Source organism: Pteropus medius, unplaced genomic scaffold (genome assembly GCF_902729225.1).
Source record: "Pteropus medius unplaced genomic scaffold, Ma_sr-lr_union100, whole genome shotgun sequence".
Taxonomy (NCBI): Eukaryota; Metazoa; Chordata; class Mammalia; order Chiroptera; family Pteropodidae; genus Pteropus; species Pteropus medius.
In genome coordinates, this window is record NW_024342471.1 from 5,550,886 (window position 1) to 5,567,663 (window position 16,778).

Below are 16,778 nucleotides of genomic sequence, written 5' to 3' on the forward strand. Positions count from 1 at the left end.
GATGATTCTGATAAAACCCTGAAGTCGCCAAGTACGACAGGAGGTAAAATCCCTAGCAAAAATAAGAGCTCGTAATTGTTTAGTTGCTATATGCCTGGTAGTATTCTAAGCACTTTCCCAATAACTCTGAGTTCAGTACTTTTTATCATCAGTATCATTTTAGAAATAAGAAAAGCAAAAGAAAATGCTAAAATCTGGTCCTGAACACATTCAAGAGCCCCGCGCTCTATAGTCCAGATAGAACTCTCCGTGGCTCATTCCCCGCTCCCTTCCTCAGTTTAGTGCGCCTGCGCTCGGGCTCCGGAGACCGCCGCTCGCCCCCGGCGTAGCGAACGGTCACGTGCGGGGGCGGGGCCCGCGCGAGGATGCCTACGCGCCTGCGCGCCGCGGCCGACCAAGCTGAGCCTTCCCAGTGGAGCGGGCGCTGGGTCCCGCGGCTACAGCCGCGTCTTCTCTCGGCTCCGCCGCCAGCCGGGGCGCGGGCCCGGGCCCGGGCCCCCGGGATATGGCCTCTCGGAGTGCGCAGGGCGACGGTCCCACCTCCAGCCGCTGGGATGGCGGCGAGGAGAAGGCAGGTACGGAAGCCGACCAGTGCGCCGAGGGGTGGCCTGTGAGGACGGCCTGAGGGGCTGGGGCAGCCCGAGGGGCAGGGGACAGCTGTTGGAGGAGCGGGCCCTGGTGCCAGCAGCGCCTGAGGGGCCGCGGACTAGTGGCTCCCTCGGCGATTGCGCGGATGCGCTCAGGGCCGCGGGCCGGGGTCTGGACCGCGGAAGAGGAAAAGGCTGAAGGGTAAGAGAGCCTAGAACCGGGCTCAGCGGAGGTTGAGACCAGAGGAACCCTAGTGACAGAACCGCGTCCCCAGTATTAAGTATGGTGCCAGGACCCAGCGTCCGGCCTCGTCTTTTAAAAAGAGAATTGAGTTTCTCTGAGAACTAAGGCCAAGTCTCAGCCCCGACCTGAAACAGTTCGGCCACGTCCACAGACTCCTGGTGCCGCCTCCCTAGTTGTAAGCAGGTTTCCCAAACTTCATTCATATATTGCCGTCTTGATTTACGGAGTGTGCGGAGTGTGCATGACCACCTATTTCTTTTAATTACCATAAAATCCACCCTTTTAAAGTGTACGGTCAGTGGTTCTTTGTACTTAACAAAGTTGTGCAACCATCACCACTGTCTAATTCCGGAACACTAATAATTCCAAAAAGAAAGCCTATCACTCCCCGTTCTCCAGTCTCCACAGCTCCTGGCAACCACCAATCTGCTTTCTGTCTGGATCCTGTCCCAACTATTTTAATATTACTTAATTGTGTGAAAAGCGATTTTTATTTTTTATACTGTTACATTCTAAGCAATAATTTCTATGAAATCATGGTTTGGTTGTGCACTGTGTTTTCAGATATATTTTACATATAATTAAGACATGACCGTTGAAATTATTGTCTACTCTGTACCAAGTAAAATAATCCCCGCACCCCCGCCCCCTCCCTCTCCCGGAGAAGACTAAAATAGTTTTCCCACTTTTTCATTTCTTTTGGGCTGGTGCCGTGCCCCTAACAGAACCAACAGCATATTCAACCGACATATTTTGATGAAGCACCCGGTATCCACATCTTGTTTCTCTGGGCTCATTTTCTGTTATCCCTTTTTTATCCTATTCTAGTCCTGGATGGAAGTAGAGCTCACGCCTCATATTACTTCTCTGGGCCCTTTGTCCTTGTAACCCTTTGCTGATGTTTGTATGACATCTGTCCTCATGGCATAATAGTCAATGTCTCAGGTGGTATGGGTCCTGTGACCTGTTGTAGCACAACTATGCATAGGCTTGGAGACTTTATCCTCCAGTTTCCTTGCTTTTGTGTCTCTGGATGGATGGGAAGAATTTAGAAATCAGAGTTTTTTTTGTTTTTATTGTTTTTATTTATATTGGTGAATAGGCAATCCGAGAAGCTCTCCTTTGTAGAGTTTATGATCAGATTGGTTCACTCTCTAGAACATTTCTCTCCATTTTGGGGTAAAGCAGTCTTTCTTAATACGTGCTGGTCTTTATACCTCCGGTAGTTAATGAATCTCTGCTAATTCTGGTACCATTTGTTGAAACTAAATAGGACGTCCAAAAACAGAGGCCACTTTGTTTTATTTTGTTTTTAATAGGAACCTTACTTAGCAAAAGGTAAGTTTTTCTCTCCCACTATGTTTCTCCAGTACAGATAAGAAGTTCCAGCATAAAATTTTAAGTTAATTTCCAATGTCAATATCAAGAGTTCAGGGGGTGGGATAGGGTGGTGTCCATCTGTCTGAAGGGATACCTATCGATCTATACACCTCCCTCCTCGGCCCCCACTAGCTCTTCCATTGTTTTGATTAAGGCTAGCATTGCTTAGTTTAGCTTCTGTTTAACGTCTATGCAAAGCTTTCTTGATGTGCAAGCTTAAACCAAATAATTAGTATGGAATTTTATATTCTCATATAAGATCTCATTATTAAGTATGTAGATCTTTTGCCTGATGTAAGTCACTAATCTGTATTTTGCCGATATGGAAAAACTTTTAGAGGAAGCATAGCTGGTGTTCATCTTTAGTCATTGTCATTTTCCTATATATTTAGTTCTCCAAGCCAGGTACTTTTGGAGATACCTCTTCGTAGGCAGAAATCTTTACCCAGATTCTGTAGCCAAAATTGGGAAGTATTTGAAATAATAATGGCCTGAGCCATCTTCATGTGAACCGTGAAGAACTACCGCTTCAGTGCCCCTTATTTAAATGATCATTTTAGTGGAGAGCAGCCCAAGTCATGTCTACGTCATCACTTTCCTTTGTTGAATGAATTGCTTTTTAGGCATCAGGATTTATTTATAGCAGTGCCTTATATTTTGCAGCCAACTACAGGATAGTCATTTTATTCTGTCATGGTTATGACAGCCAAGACCTCTCTCTTACTGTAAAGAAATTTGGAAGGTATCAACTTTGGAATGTATAATACATCTCTCATAAGTGGGGCAAAAATAAATTGGAAATGAAAGGATTCAGGGATTTGGGTTACATATATGCTATCTCCATATGAAGCCCAAATAGAGCATTTTCAATTTCAGAAGTGTGTCCCACCCCAAAGTCCATATATAAAATTTATCTTAAAATAGCTAGTAGGCATTAATTGTAATATTTTCCCAAGCATCCCAAGAATAGCTCAATGATTTTCCTCTTTCTGAGATAAAAAGGATATATGTAAATTAGTTCAGTCGAGACTCTGCTAACCTTTCTCCCTCATTGTGTAGTCTAGCAGTTGACCTTATTACTCTGTAATTTATACATCTCTAGCTAACTTGAGTTTTCTGTTTTCTCCTCCCTTTTTACGTCACAATGAGAGCCTTCCTCATCTGCCATTAATACATAATCACTGGAATGTGAGATTGATGAAGGTGATATTGGGGCCTGAACAGACAGTAGCTAAAATCCACATCTGAGCAGCATCCTACTCTGGGAAGTACCAGTAGCTTTAGAAAAAGTCCAAAGAGCCTATAAATCTACAGTGATGCACCATGTAACAATGTTTTGGTCAATGACGGACTACATATACAAAGGTGGTATATAGCGTAGGTATGTAGTAGGTTATACCATGTAGGTTTGTGTAAGTGCATTCTGTGAGGCTGGCACAACTGCGAAATCGCCTAATACATTTCTCAAAATGTATCTTTGTTATGCGGCGCATGACTGTGTTTAGAGTTGTGCAGTGGGCATATTCTTAACAGTAGTAAAGGAAAATAATGTCATTTACTCTATGCCAGTTTTTCCAGAGGAACAATAGCTAAGCTAAATTATTTATTCTATTCTGCACATATTTACTGAGTTCTCATGGAGCACCAAAACTAGAAATGGTAGTAAATTCTGAAATGCAAGATTAAAAATAGAATTAAAACAGTGTTAAGAGAACTATGTACTAGAGCTATGGTTTAGGTTCAGAATTAGTAAAAATTCTGGCAGATTATTTGCCAAAACCTAATGGAAATCCAACTGATTGCAGTGTTATTTTTTTCTAAGATACAAGCAAGTTTTTCCTTTCCCCCAGATTGCTGAATAGCTTAGTTAGGAAGAGGGACAAGGTGGATATGTGTCTAAACAAATTGACAACATTTTTCTACACTCTTAGCAAGCAGGTTAACAAGATTTCTAAACATCAGAGCTTACCTCAAGCCATGTTCATATTACCATTTAAGCGTTTTAATTTGTGATGTATAGAAAGTACAAGGAAACTAAGTAAAGAAAATGTAGGCTATCTGGTACTTTTTTTTCTTTGTTAATTCAATCCCTGCTTATGTTTTGTCTCAGTCTGTGTTATTATCTAAAAAGTCTCCTCTGTTTCCTGTGTCTACAGTCCCTCTTTGAAAACATACACTCTTCTCTTCCAAAGGATAGCCCTTTGACTCAAAGTAAAATCCCTCCTTGTCTTCCCTTGAGTAGAGGATAAAGCCCAGAGTCCTCAACAAGATAAAGGCAGCCCAGACTCTTCCGAAGCCACATTTACTGCATCCTTCCAGCTTCTGTTCTCTCCCTTTACCTAACACATCAGCCTCATAGAATTTTCTGTTTTCTGGGCATGATGCTTCTTTAACATGACAGGGTCTTTGTACACGCTCTTTCCTCTGCCTGGAGTACTCTCCCTTCAACCACTCTTCCATGTGCAAAGTTTTCTTTAAGAAAGTACCAGAATATATTCTTGGCGAAGCCTTTCCTGATTGCCTCAGGTGTAGTCATTCTGTCTTATGGTTTTTGTTACATTATATATGAAAATTATTTGTGTCCCTCAAGGGCTGGGAGTGAGTCACATTCATCTTTTTATCTCTAGGATAATGCTTTACTACAAGTAAATGTTCATTAAATGATGGACTGATAAATGAATAGATAGACTAATGGATGGATGGAGGGACAGATGAGCTTAAAGCACCTTGTAAACAGCCATTTGACTAGTTAGGTGCTCTACTGACACAGGGAATTGAGACTTGATTTTTCGTGATTTCTAGGTAGAGTTACCATTTAATTTAGAATCCAGTTAAATTTTTGAGAATGCAGATAGACTAGTTAGGTGCTCTACTACGAAACTTCCAAGGAAGTGAACTTTTGATTTTTCATGATTTCTAGGTAGAGTTACCATTTAATTTAGAATCCAGTTAAATTTTTGAGAATGCAGATAGCTGGAGGGGTTTGCTATGAAGAGTTACGCCAGGATTATAGGTGAGAACCAGACAGACTGAAAGAAATGCTCACCCTACTAGGTTACCAGAGAAAATAACAATCTAGCCAGGAGAACAAGTTTACCTGAGCGAAAATTCACCTGTGTTATTGTCCTTTCCGTACCTCCAGTTGCATGTGACTCTAAACTGATTGGTTTATATGTCACAGCTCTCATAGGTAGGTAACCAGGACCATTACTTCCAACTTTCATTACTGTTACTAATATGCAGCTTCATCATGGAAACAATTTGTAGACTATTGCCTGAGAATAGAACATTACTGAGGAAAGCTGCCTAGTGTCCCTTCCAAAACCTAATCTACCTTCCCATGTTAGTCCCTTCTAAAGCCTAACCTACTTCTGACATTAGTCTTGTCTAAAGCCTAACCTACCATCTGGTATTATCTTCCACCTTACGTAACTCTAGTGCCTACACCAGGTATATGCTGCATAAATATTTTTTAATGAATCCGTTTACTGTTAAATGAAAAGGACTTGTGTTTCCTATCTCCAAGCCTTTCTTCTGCTCTCTTCCTCCTTCCAGCCTTTTAAAATCTTCCTTTTCCTTTTTAAGCTGCACTCTTCAGTAATGCCTTCTCAGATTAGCCTGACCCACAGCAGTCTCTGAGCTCTTGGTGTCTGCACATACCTTTATTTGGCATTTATAGTGCACAGCTTTGTAACAGCTCTTTTCTGGTGTCTTGTCTAACTTTTCTTGTGTTTACATTTTCTAAAATTAGACATTCTTAATAAAAACTCTGAGAGCCTATTAACTCCATTATTTTAAATAGGAAAATTATGATGTGATAAACATCAACCACAAACTCTCAACCAATTTCCTAGAAAGTTATTTAAACACAATAAAATGCTTGTGTGTGAATAACGAACTACCATATAAGGATGTAAGATGCTTAAAACATTACTTCTTGATCACACTAGATAATATGGGTGTTACGAAACAATTGCTTTGTGTGCAGCACCATGCCACTCTTATACCATCCACCACACTGGAGATCAGAGTATATATACCCTTTGACATTCTGATTTTGAAAATATTCCTATATGATTCTGATGTTTTACCAGTTGAATTAGCATGTAACTAGAGACTTTTCTGGTTTTGTTTAAAAACGTAATATTGAATTTTGGTGTCATACATATACATTTCTTCTACAAACAACAGGAAATAATCATCGTATTAAGATATATATGCTCTAAAGCTTGGCATTAAGAAAAACAGGCATTCTATTAGGTAGATATTAACAGTATCTGTTAATGTGTTAATATGTTATAGTGCATGGCCTGAATTTACTATTTATTATCATTGTAATTCCTTGCTTGTTATTTATATGGTATATCTCCTTAGTGTTTTGCATATTATGTGCTAATTAAATATCTGTAGGTTGGCTTTAAATATACCTACCTGTAACTCAGACTGAAAAGAAGATTGAGCCCTGAACAGAAAACGTACACATGCCGAATATGTGTCTACCCCTTTTTTTGCAGACTTTAATGCCAAAAGGAAAAAGAAAGTGGCAGAGATACACCAGGCCCTGAACAGTGATCCCACTGATGTGGCTGCCCTTAGACGCATGGCTATCAGTGAAGGAGGGCTCCTGACTGATGAGATCAGGCGAAAAGTGTGGCCCAAGCTCCTCAATGTCAACACCAATGACCCATCTCCTGTATCAGGTAAGGGTAGGGGATGGAACTGTGAGGCAAGGGGAAAAAATCCAGGATCTTTGATTTTTATGCTTATGTCAAACCAAGAATAGATGAGTAAATTTAAAACATTTTAGGATATGCATGAGCCCAGTCTGAAAATGAGGCCAAACTGATAGGTAGAATTTTATTCAAAAATGGAGCTTTCATTAGGTATGTATGTAGGTAGCTTTTATTGGCTAGGTAGGGGAGTTTATTAAAAATATCCAGTCTTGAATAACTTAGAGGTTGGTTGTAGTAATCAGCATTTTAATACACACCTCACCTGATGCAGATGAACTACATTTTGAGAAACATTAAGCTAAAGGGAGAGATAATACCTCTTTGGTCCTTTTTATCGGGAAACACTAAGATCTTTTGGAATTCTAAAATTCTATAATTCTATGAACAGCTGTTACTTAACTAATTTGCAAGGCCCTCGTAGTAGAAGGAGTTCCTTGGAATATAGTGCAGAATTCAAATAAAAGTACTGCAGAACAGTGAACCCACTTTGGCATTTATTCACTCAATAAACATTTATTGCTTTCCTGCTATGTATAGCCAGAGTCCAGGTGCTGGGGATTCTTTCACTCATTCAGCGGATATTAATTGTGCTCCTCTTGTGTGCCAGGTACTAGAAATGATTAAAACAGCCTCTGCCAATAAAAGTTCACAGTGTCATAGTGCAGCCAAGGGTTTTAAGTTGCCACTTGTTATTATATTTGAAACTGGCTGCCTTGGAGCAATCAGCTTTTTGTTGGAAGGAAAAGGCATTGTCATGTTCACACTCTGTATCCTGAGATGATGTTCTTCTATCAGATTCCAAATTTCCCGTATCTTTATAAGATGAAGTCTTGGTTGGGGAAGTATTGCACAGGCTCCTGTGGTAGCTTTTGATTTCGGCTTGTGAAGGAAATGTATACTTGTTATACAACACTCAATTTGGGTTGAGGGCAATGTACACTTCTCATGTATAATAGCTAGAAACTGCCTCCTTAACTCTCACATTTTAATGGGCTTATCACCTGAACACAAGTACTATCTCTTATTTGCAGCATCTTAGTTTTAGAATTTCTGGGTCAAGAGAGGTTAGGACAAGAGAGTTTATCTTACTATTCCTTTCTGAACAGCTCAGTGCTCCCTAGACTTTACAGATGTCGTTTTCCCAGTGGCCTGTGGTTTCCACATTCGCAATCTTATTTGAGCCTTACTCTAACCTAAGAGGTGTATTATGGAAGGGAATATCACCATTTTGCAGATGTGGACTTTGAAATTCAGAGCAGTTCCCCAGTGGCAGCCATACTAGGCCCCTGGCCTCCTGACCTCTCCTCTGCTGCTCTTTCCAGCTCACTCAGTTGCCTTTTGGACAGTGTGTTCCCGCCTCCTACTGTCATCAGGACTTGCATGAAACAGCATGTTTGGAACTAAACTAGGGATTCCTCTCCAAATGTTATATCTTGAGTCATGTCCTTTTCAGAAGAAAGACAAAGTATGCCCTCCAGGCCTTTGATGTCATACCAGAATATTTTGCTCCTGATCTCGCTTCCCAGACATTTCTACATTAATATGTTCCTTTTCCTCCAATAGGGGAGAACCTGCGACAGATGAGCAAGGATTACCAGCAAGTGCTGCTGGACGTCAGGCGGTCCTTACGGCGGTTCCCTCCTGGTGAGAAGCTCTCTCAGTCTTGCTACGCTGAAATTTCTATCCCAGTTGTATCTGCTTTCTTGTTTTGGTGTTTGCCAGTTCCAGGGAGTTTCCATTCCAGCACACAGTGTGACCTAACATGTAGGACCCTGCCTCCTCAGGGACCCTTTGTATTCCCAGTCTGCTGAGTCATTCTTTCATTTACTGGGTCATGCTCAGACACCCACTGTGAAAGCCTGAACCAAAAATAATTTCTCATGGCCTAGAGGTGGTAAATGAGAGGTTTCCCCCACCCTCTTTCAGAGAAGCCACAGAAGGGTCTTCAAAGGGATTACTAGAGCCCCTTGCCTCACAGTTCCATCCCCTACCCTTACCTGATACAGGAGATGGGTCATTGGTGTTGACATTGAGGAGCTTGGGCCGCACTTTTCGCCTGATCTCATCAGTCAAGAGCCCTCCTTCACTGATAGCCATGCGTCTAAGGGCAGCCACATCAGTGGGCTTCAAAGAGCAGATTGGAGACTAACAAGAACTATTACTATCTTCATTTGATTTGATTTTTATAAATAGGGATACCTTGCATATACACATATTGAGTTCCTTGGACTGAATTGCCTCCCCATTTCAGGAAGAATGAGAAGAATGACCATTGTCTCCATTTTCACAGTGAAGAAAACTGGGCTACAAACCTCATGTTTGTTATCTATTTCTCTTCCTTTGGCAACTCTGCCTTTATGTCCATGAAGAGAGGATAATTGCTAAAAGGAACAAGAGCTTCTAAACCCATTGCTTCACTCCTCCAAACCCATGCTCTGGCTTGGATTTTGTCTGTTAAAGGGCCTTCTTTCCTGCCTGCATCCTTGCTTCCAACAGAGGTTCTTGGGATTCTTGTGTAGCCAGTGGCCTGTCATCTTGTTTTTTTTTGTTTTTATTTTATTTATTTACTTATTCTTTTATTTTTATTGAGGTATTGTTGACATACAACACTATATTAGTTTCCGGTATACAACAGAATTAGATATTTGTATGTATCCAACTTGGTTTTGATGAAAACATGCCCATGGTCCAGTTTCCTTTTCCTATCCTGCTGCTTTGGATGAGACTGCACAGGACAGGTGCCTCCCATTTTTCCCCTAGGTAACCTGTTTTCCCTCTGAACTCTTTATTCTTCTTCCATTTATGTAACATCAGTCTCTGATATTCTTTCTGTAAGTTGAACTTTCCTTGTGGTTACATATTCTTTTTGCATTCATTTTGTTCTGAGCTTAGCTGACCACTTTTATACTGAAAATTCAAGCAGGGTTTAATTTTTTTTTTCACTACTTTTATGATTTTACCTATCCATAGTACTTCGTTTATTTCATTTTCTTTTTAATTTTATCTTTTAAGAGTATGCCTTTTAGAGGATGTGGAATAAATATGGGCAAGAGATGAGCTTTGCTCTCACCTTAAACCCTTTGCTCAGTTTAGTCTGGGTCCTTACATTAGCTGTTTTCTCTCACAGTATCTATGGTGTGTATGATTCTTCCAAAGCAGTTCACAAAGCCAAGGTTTGGTGTTTTTATACCAAAAGCCAGATGAGCTGAGGTGCCACACTGACCACTGCCAGAACCAGCTACATACACAGAAAGAGCTCCTAAGACAGGCACCCCTTCTTCCACCTGCATCTTTGGGTCAAGGAAGTTAAAACTTCCTGCGATAATTTGGTTTAGAAGAAAACATGCAATTTTTTTTTTTATTTTTACACCTACAGAAAAGTAGCAAAAATAAGACAAAGAATTACCTAGATACCTTTTACCCAGATTTTCTTATATGTTAACATCTTACAGTATTTGCTTTCTCTCCTCCGTGTATACACACAAACATTTTTTTCTGAACTTTTTAAAAGTAAGTTACAGACATGGTGCCCCTTTGCCTCTAAATATTTCATGGTGTATTTCCTAAAATCAAGGCTCTTACATAATCACAGTACACTTATCAAAATCAGTAACAACATTGAAAAATACTATCTGATCTACAGATTTTATTCAGAATTCACCATTTATCCCAATAATGTTTTTTTATAGGAAAAGAAAATATAAATTCATGCATTTCCCATTCAGGTATCATATCACTTTAGCTTCCTTTAATCTGGAATAGTTCCTTTGTCTTTTATGACAGGCCAGTTATTTCAATGTGGGTTTGTCTGCTATTTCCTCATTATTAGATTTAGTTTATACACTCTTGGTAGGAATTCCACAGAATTCCTCAGAAGCAATGCTGAGTCCTTTTCAATGCATCACATCAGGAGGCACATGTTGTCAAATAGTCACACTACTGGCAATGCGGTGATTCAGTTAAGATGGTATCTGCATGTTCCCCCACTGTCAGATTATAGTCTGTGACTCTTTCCTGTATGCCACATATTTCCTACATGTGTGTAGATCTTGATATGTGTAACCAAAATGCAAATTTTCTTTTATTAAACACTTTCTCTAAAAATCCATTGCTGACCATCTTCTAAACCTTCCTGTTACTAGGCTGCTTGCCATGTTCAAGTGCATCTCCCTCCCCCTCTATCCCTTCCCCAGGCATGCCAGAAGAACAGAGAGAAGGGCTTCAGGAAGAACTAATCGACATCATCCTCATCATCTTGGAGCGCAACCCTCAGCTGCACTACTACCAGGGCTACCATGACATTGTGGTCACATTTCTGCTGGTGGTAGGCGAGAGGCTGGCAACATCCCTGGTAGAAAAGTTGTCTACCCACCACCTCAGGTACCAGCAAAGAGGGTCATAGAGTCTGTTCATCACTCCTCAAGTCACCCCCAGGGGTAACTCCTCAGCCCATTTTCTAGTCAGTGTTGCCACCCCCAACCCCGATCTTAGATGGTTGGTCTGACCAAGCTCATTGAATTGTCTTCCTCTAGGGATTTTATGGATCCAACAATGGACAACACCAAGCATATATTAAACTATTTGATGCCCATCATTGACCAGGTGAATCCAGAACTCCATGACTTCATGCAGAGGTATTTATGTGTCTACATTTATGAGTACACACACATACACACAGACACACACATACCTTCACTTTTCTCTAGCCTCTGTTTCTTCCTCACAAGTCTAGCTCATCATCATCTTAGTCAATTAGTGTTAAGTCCTTCTGAGTCATCCTTTCCAGTACCAGCGATATGGATAATTTAGTTCTGTACACAGTCTTGGAGCCCCTTTTGAGTGCTATGCTTTTTGCGGTGGGGGGGTACAAGAGCTATCACAGCCCATGCCTCTGAGGAGTTTACATCTAGTGGAGAGAGGTGGACAAGGTAAGTAAGCCAAAGTAAACTTTGAGGTTATTGCCACAAGAAAAGGAGAAAGTCCTAAAGGATCCATAGGTGAGAAAGACAAGGCCATCCATGGGTGGTTTTATTCAAAACCAAGTACCAAGGAGAACTTTCTTTGCAAATGTCATATGATTTTTTTTTTCTCTTTTTAGTTGGAAATGTGTCTTTGGCCAATGCTTCACTTTTTTTTTTTTAATAATATTTGTGTCTTAAGATGTTTCAGTCATCTCATGATAACTGAAAAATTAATAATACAGTTGTATTTTCAAGCCTGAGAATATGCGCGTGTGCCCCCCCCAAAAGGGTATTTATTTCTGAGAAGGAAAATCATGGTATAGTTTTCGGAAAACAAATACTTTTTGTTCTTCTAGTAGACATTTCTTGGCCATTAGGAGAGTACCCAGTGAGATAAGGCAACCAGCACACTATTGTAGTGTTAATGACATGGTGGTGGGCATATTTTAAGGACTTTGTATTTTGTGAGAAGAAAATGCTGAATTCCTAGGTGGCTGAATTTTCCAGAAAGCGTATTTCCTAAATGCTTCCTTCTCACGGTACTGAGGACAAAGAAAGCCCAGAGAAAAGGAAGGGACGACTCATCAGGGAACCTAACATCTGGATTTCCTTACTCCTAGTGCCGAGGTGGGAACCATCTTTGCCCTCAGCTGGCTCATCACTTGGTTTGGGCACGTTCTATCTGACTTCAGGCACGTTGTGCGGTTATACGACTTCTTCCTGGCCTGCCATCCCCTGATGCCCATTTACTTTGCAGCTGTGGTAGGTACAGGCCATGAGTCTGCAGCTAGGTTCACCGTCACCCATTCTAGTTTGCTCATGTCCCCTAAAGGGAAACCTGGTGATTTTGGAAAGATGCAAAAGCCAGCATTTCCCAAACTGGTGTGCCTGGACACCATTCTGTGCAATAGTAATGGGAATATCATGGAAAAGAATGTTCTGTGTAAAAATAAGTTTGGAAAATGCTGATTAGACATAGATTTGTATATTGAGTGATTTTTTTCTGAACATTTAAATGCTCACCTGCATTGGGAATTACGTTTTTCTTTTGGCATCTCTTGGAACTAGTACAAATTGCCAACTCCGGGTTTAAGAAACGAGAAGGTGTTGGTATTATGATAGAAAATTGAGATGGCTTGCTGTGGTATGGGGGGTAGTACTCCAATTATTAGAGAGCCTGAGTCATAGGTGGTGGGAATGAAAGTGGGGACTCATTGTTGTTCTTTCTACTGTTTAGAACCATTTTTTTTTTTTCGGTTCTAGAGCTCTAGAAATCTTCCAGTAATTCCTCTCTTCTTTCTCCTAAAAGACTCTCCTTCATTTACTTGGTCACTCTTTCATGTCATGGGGTAGAAGTTTGCCTCTAGCAGGAAGGGCCAGCCCAGTAGTAAAAGTACTCACATATGTACATTATCACTTCCTAGGTGACTACCAGAATTTGCTAAGCATTTGGGGTGAGCCCTGTTACCAATTTAAAATTCATGTTTAAGGAGAATAAAATGCACATGGCCAATGCCTTTGTATGTTTTGGTCTTTGATGCAAGGCCTTGCTCCTCACAGATAGTGTTGTATCGAGAGCAGGAAGTCCTGGATTGTGACTGCGACATGGCCTCGGTCCACCACCTGTTGTCCCAGATCCCTCAGGACCTGCCCTATGAGACGCTGATCAGTAGAGCTGGGGACCTCTTTGTTCAGTTTCCCCCATCCGAACTTGCTCGGGAGGCAGCTGCCCAACAGCGAGCTGAGAAGTGAGTGAAACCAAGGCACTGGTTGAGGGGGCGGGGGTAGGGGGTCGTTAGTGAACAGAAGTGATGGAAGACTGTGTCTAGCAGGGACAAGGTTGGGGAAAGTTTTCAGAGATCTAAGCTTATGCCGGCAGAATTACCACTTCAGTCTTCATGATCTTTATCAAGAAGTTTCTGAGCATTGGATTGCTCTGCCCTCATCCTATTTAATCTAGTTTTTCTTCCCCTCTTTTTCTTTCATACTGTTTCCTTCTTTCTGTCTCCTTCTTCTCTGCAGAACGGCAGCCTCTACCTTCAAAGACTTTGAGCTGGCATCAGCCCAGCAGAGGCCTGACATGGTGCTGCGGCAGAGGTTTCGGGGACTTCTGCGGCCCGAGGAGCGAACAAAAGACGTCCTGACCAAACCTAGGACCAATCGCTTTGTGAAACTGGCAGTGATGGGGCTGACGGTGGCACTTGGTGCGGCTGCTCTGGCTGTGGTAAAAAGTGCCCTGGAGTGGGCCCCTAAGTTTCAACTGCAGCTGTTCCCCTAAATGCCAGAGAAGACACTTCTTCTGACATCACATTAAGGTCTCACCCTTCCATGGAAGGTTGGGGAGGGGTGGAATGTCCTTTATTAAAAGGGTTTCTGTCAAAGGTTTTCTATTCCTGCCACCCTTTCCTGCCTGTCCCCAGTTTGCCTTTGCTTCAGAGGCCAGTAGCAGAGCCTTCCTGACACTGGGCACTAGGGGGACTTCCGTAGGGTGGGCTTCCAAGTGGGCTCTCTGTGTTGGAGGAAATGGAGGTTTTAGCTCCCAGATGCCTTTGGAACCACTGGGCCTGGTTACTGGGGATCCTGTTAGCTGCTCAGCAGTAAGTAAGCTGGACCACTTAATGCCCGCCTCACAGCTCCTCCTGTTCTGTCTGCTGCAGCCGGACAAAGAAGGAAGGAGCTTCTGCTAAAGAAGTCGGACCTTGCAATGAAGGCAAGGGGGCAGGGAAGGCTAGCCTGGGAATAAGATTGGCCCTCTTAAGAGCAGCTCCATTAGCTGGTCAGAAATCAAGGAGACAGATGTGAACTAGGTTACTAAGTAAATCCTACCAATTTTTAGCCTAGAAATCACTGAGGAATTTCCAGTCAAATGGGAAGGAATGTTAAGTTTTAGGGCCCAGACATAGACTGGTTTGCCTGCCCCTCTTCTTCTTTTTTTTCCCCTTCCAGCCACACAAAGTTGCTTATAAAAGTATCTTTTATTACTATTTTTAGTATTACATAACACCCAACATGTAAAGTACCCTTTAAAAATAACAGTTCTTGCATGGAAAAAAATAGTTCTCATCAGAAAGATGAGCTTCCAGGACCCTGAAGTTTCCTTTTTACTCAATTATTTAATATTTCCTTTTAGCCAGAGTTGCTATTTGTAAACGTCCCCACACTTCCAAAGTGTCCACTTCGCGTCCAGCTTTCCTTCCTTTCTTTTCCTCAGATCACCCATCTTCTCCCAAATAGGCACCCAGTCACTAGCTTGGCTTCATTTTTTGGGTTTGATTTCTCTCCTCAACTGCTGATCTCTCCTTCCTGGTTGAAAATGTCTTTGGAAACTTGTCAGCACCCAGAAAGAGACAAACCACAGCCTGCAGAGTGGTGAGCCTAGAGCCTGGAACAGGCAGCTCCCTGCCCCAAGCTGCCTGAGAACTCTGTGGGCCTTTAAGAATAAGATGGATCATTCAGTCCTTCTGGGACAGCTTTTCCTGTAAGCAAAGCCAGATTTGTTTTAGATCAACTTTGGCTGGCTTGAAAAAAAAAGTGCCTTTTGCTGCTTTAAAGAATTGGAGTGTATAGTATGAAGCAGCCATGTACTTTAATCTCCTGGTCTCTCTCTGGTAATGTTCTCTCATGATAGGTGTTTTCTTAAAGTGAACATGACAGAAGCACTTTACTATACCCAGACCTCTACATCCTCCCCGCATACCCACTGTGTGCAGAGTGGAGGACTTTTATTTAGCATGCCAGGCAGCTGGCAAACCCAGAAAAATTAGGAGCGGCGGCAGCACTAAGTTACACTCAGCACTTTAAAACCAAAAAAAAAAAAAAAAAAAGCTTAGAGGGATGGATCGTTCTTTATAACAGGAGTCCCATCTGGGGTGAGTGTGATGTGGATGGATTAATCTAGAAAGTGGTGGATATATAAAGACAAAGGAAATTCTTCCAGGATCCACAGGTGATGATGTGACAGGTATTCCCAGTCTTCTCCCACAGCAAGTTTGTCCTCTTGACATGTTTACAAATGGACAGCAGCATGGGTTCCTCTTGCCACAGCACTCGATCCTGTCGGCAAATACTGAAGGAATTGATGGAGAAGAGGAAAGGAGGTGCCCGTGATCAGGATCCCAAGGCCACCGCTTTCTGGATCCCAGGAAACAAGGCATTTGCTTCTGTTTTGGTCTAAGAAGGAGTGAGGTCATTCAATTTATAGCTTTACTGACACGAGGATTCTCCCCGCCAATGAGAAGGCATTATCTTTTTACCTTCAGGTGGTTTACTATTGTGTAAATATTTTGTACAGAGCCCTGTATGAAATAAATAGCCATATGTGGTTACTAATCTTTTGTCATTCTGTCTTGTCCACCATCTGTTAGTAGACTCTGGTCTTAAGCATCTGGCCTTGGTGTTCCTCACCTTCCACTCCTGGCCTGGGACTGTGCTCTGGTCTGTTGACTCCTGGTTGGTGCCGACTTGCATGGCTACCTGCAGTCCTATTTCACCTGCGATAAGTATGCCCTATACACTCCAGCTACCGCCTGGGGCCCATGGTCACAGTTAAGCAGCACAGGTGGTATGGGATACTACTATGGGGTGATCTTGACTATTTTTCACTCTGTTCTGGGGATGCCTTCATCTCTGAAAGCTGATAGTTTTACAACCTAACCAGAGCCTGGTGTAAACATAACTGTGCCCCCATATGTAATTTCCATCCACAAAGGAGCTCTGAGAGCTGTTCTTGCCAAGTGCTTCCAGCATCTTAACACTCCCAGCTGTCAGGTAGTGAGAGCCCAGAACAGTGCCAAGTACCTGTCGCCTCCACCCTGAAGAGGGGCCCATCATGGAGGCAAGAATCCATGTCATCTGGGATGTGACTCTTTCTCTG

At 42.1% G+C, this 16,778-nt stretch overlaps 1 protein-coding gene across 3 annotated transcripts; it reads left to right on the top strand.

Moving 5' to 3' along the window:
* The first annotated feature begins 382 nt into the window (after positions 1 to 382).
* On the top strand, positions 383 to 16,234 carry TBC1D20 (TBC1 domain family member 20). 3 transcript variants are annotated; one of them, XM_039863974.1, is made up of 9 exons: positions 383 to 575; positions 6,726 to 6,911; positions 8,508 to 8,588; positions 11,138 to 11,324; positions 11,477 to 11,578; positions 12,526 to 12,667; positions 13,466 to 13,653; positions 13,928 to 14,220; positions 15,843 to 16,234. In XM_039863974.1, the coding sequence occupies exons 1-8, from the start codon at positions 506 to 508 to the stop codon at positions 14,181 to 14,183; spliced, it is 1,212 nt and encodes a 403-aa protein (XP_039719908.1). In that variant the 5' UTR covers positions 383 to 505; the 3' UTR covers positions 14,184 to 14,220; positions 15,843 to 16,234. The 3 variants fall into 3 exon arrangements, with proteins under 3 accessions (XP_039719908.1, XP_039719909.1, XP_039719907.1); XM_039863975.1 differs by having other exon boundaries at positions 15,950 to 16,234; XM_039863973.1 differs by having other exon boundaries at positions 13,928 to 16,234.
* The last annotated feature ends 544 nt before the right edge of the window (positions 16,235 to 16,778 follow it).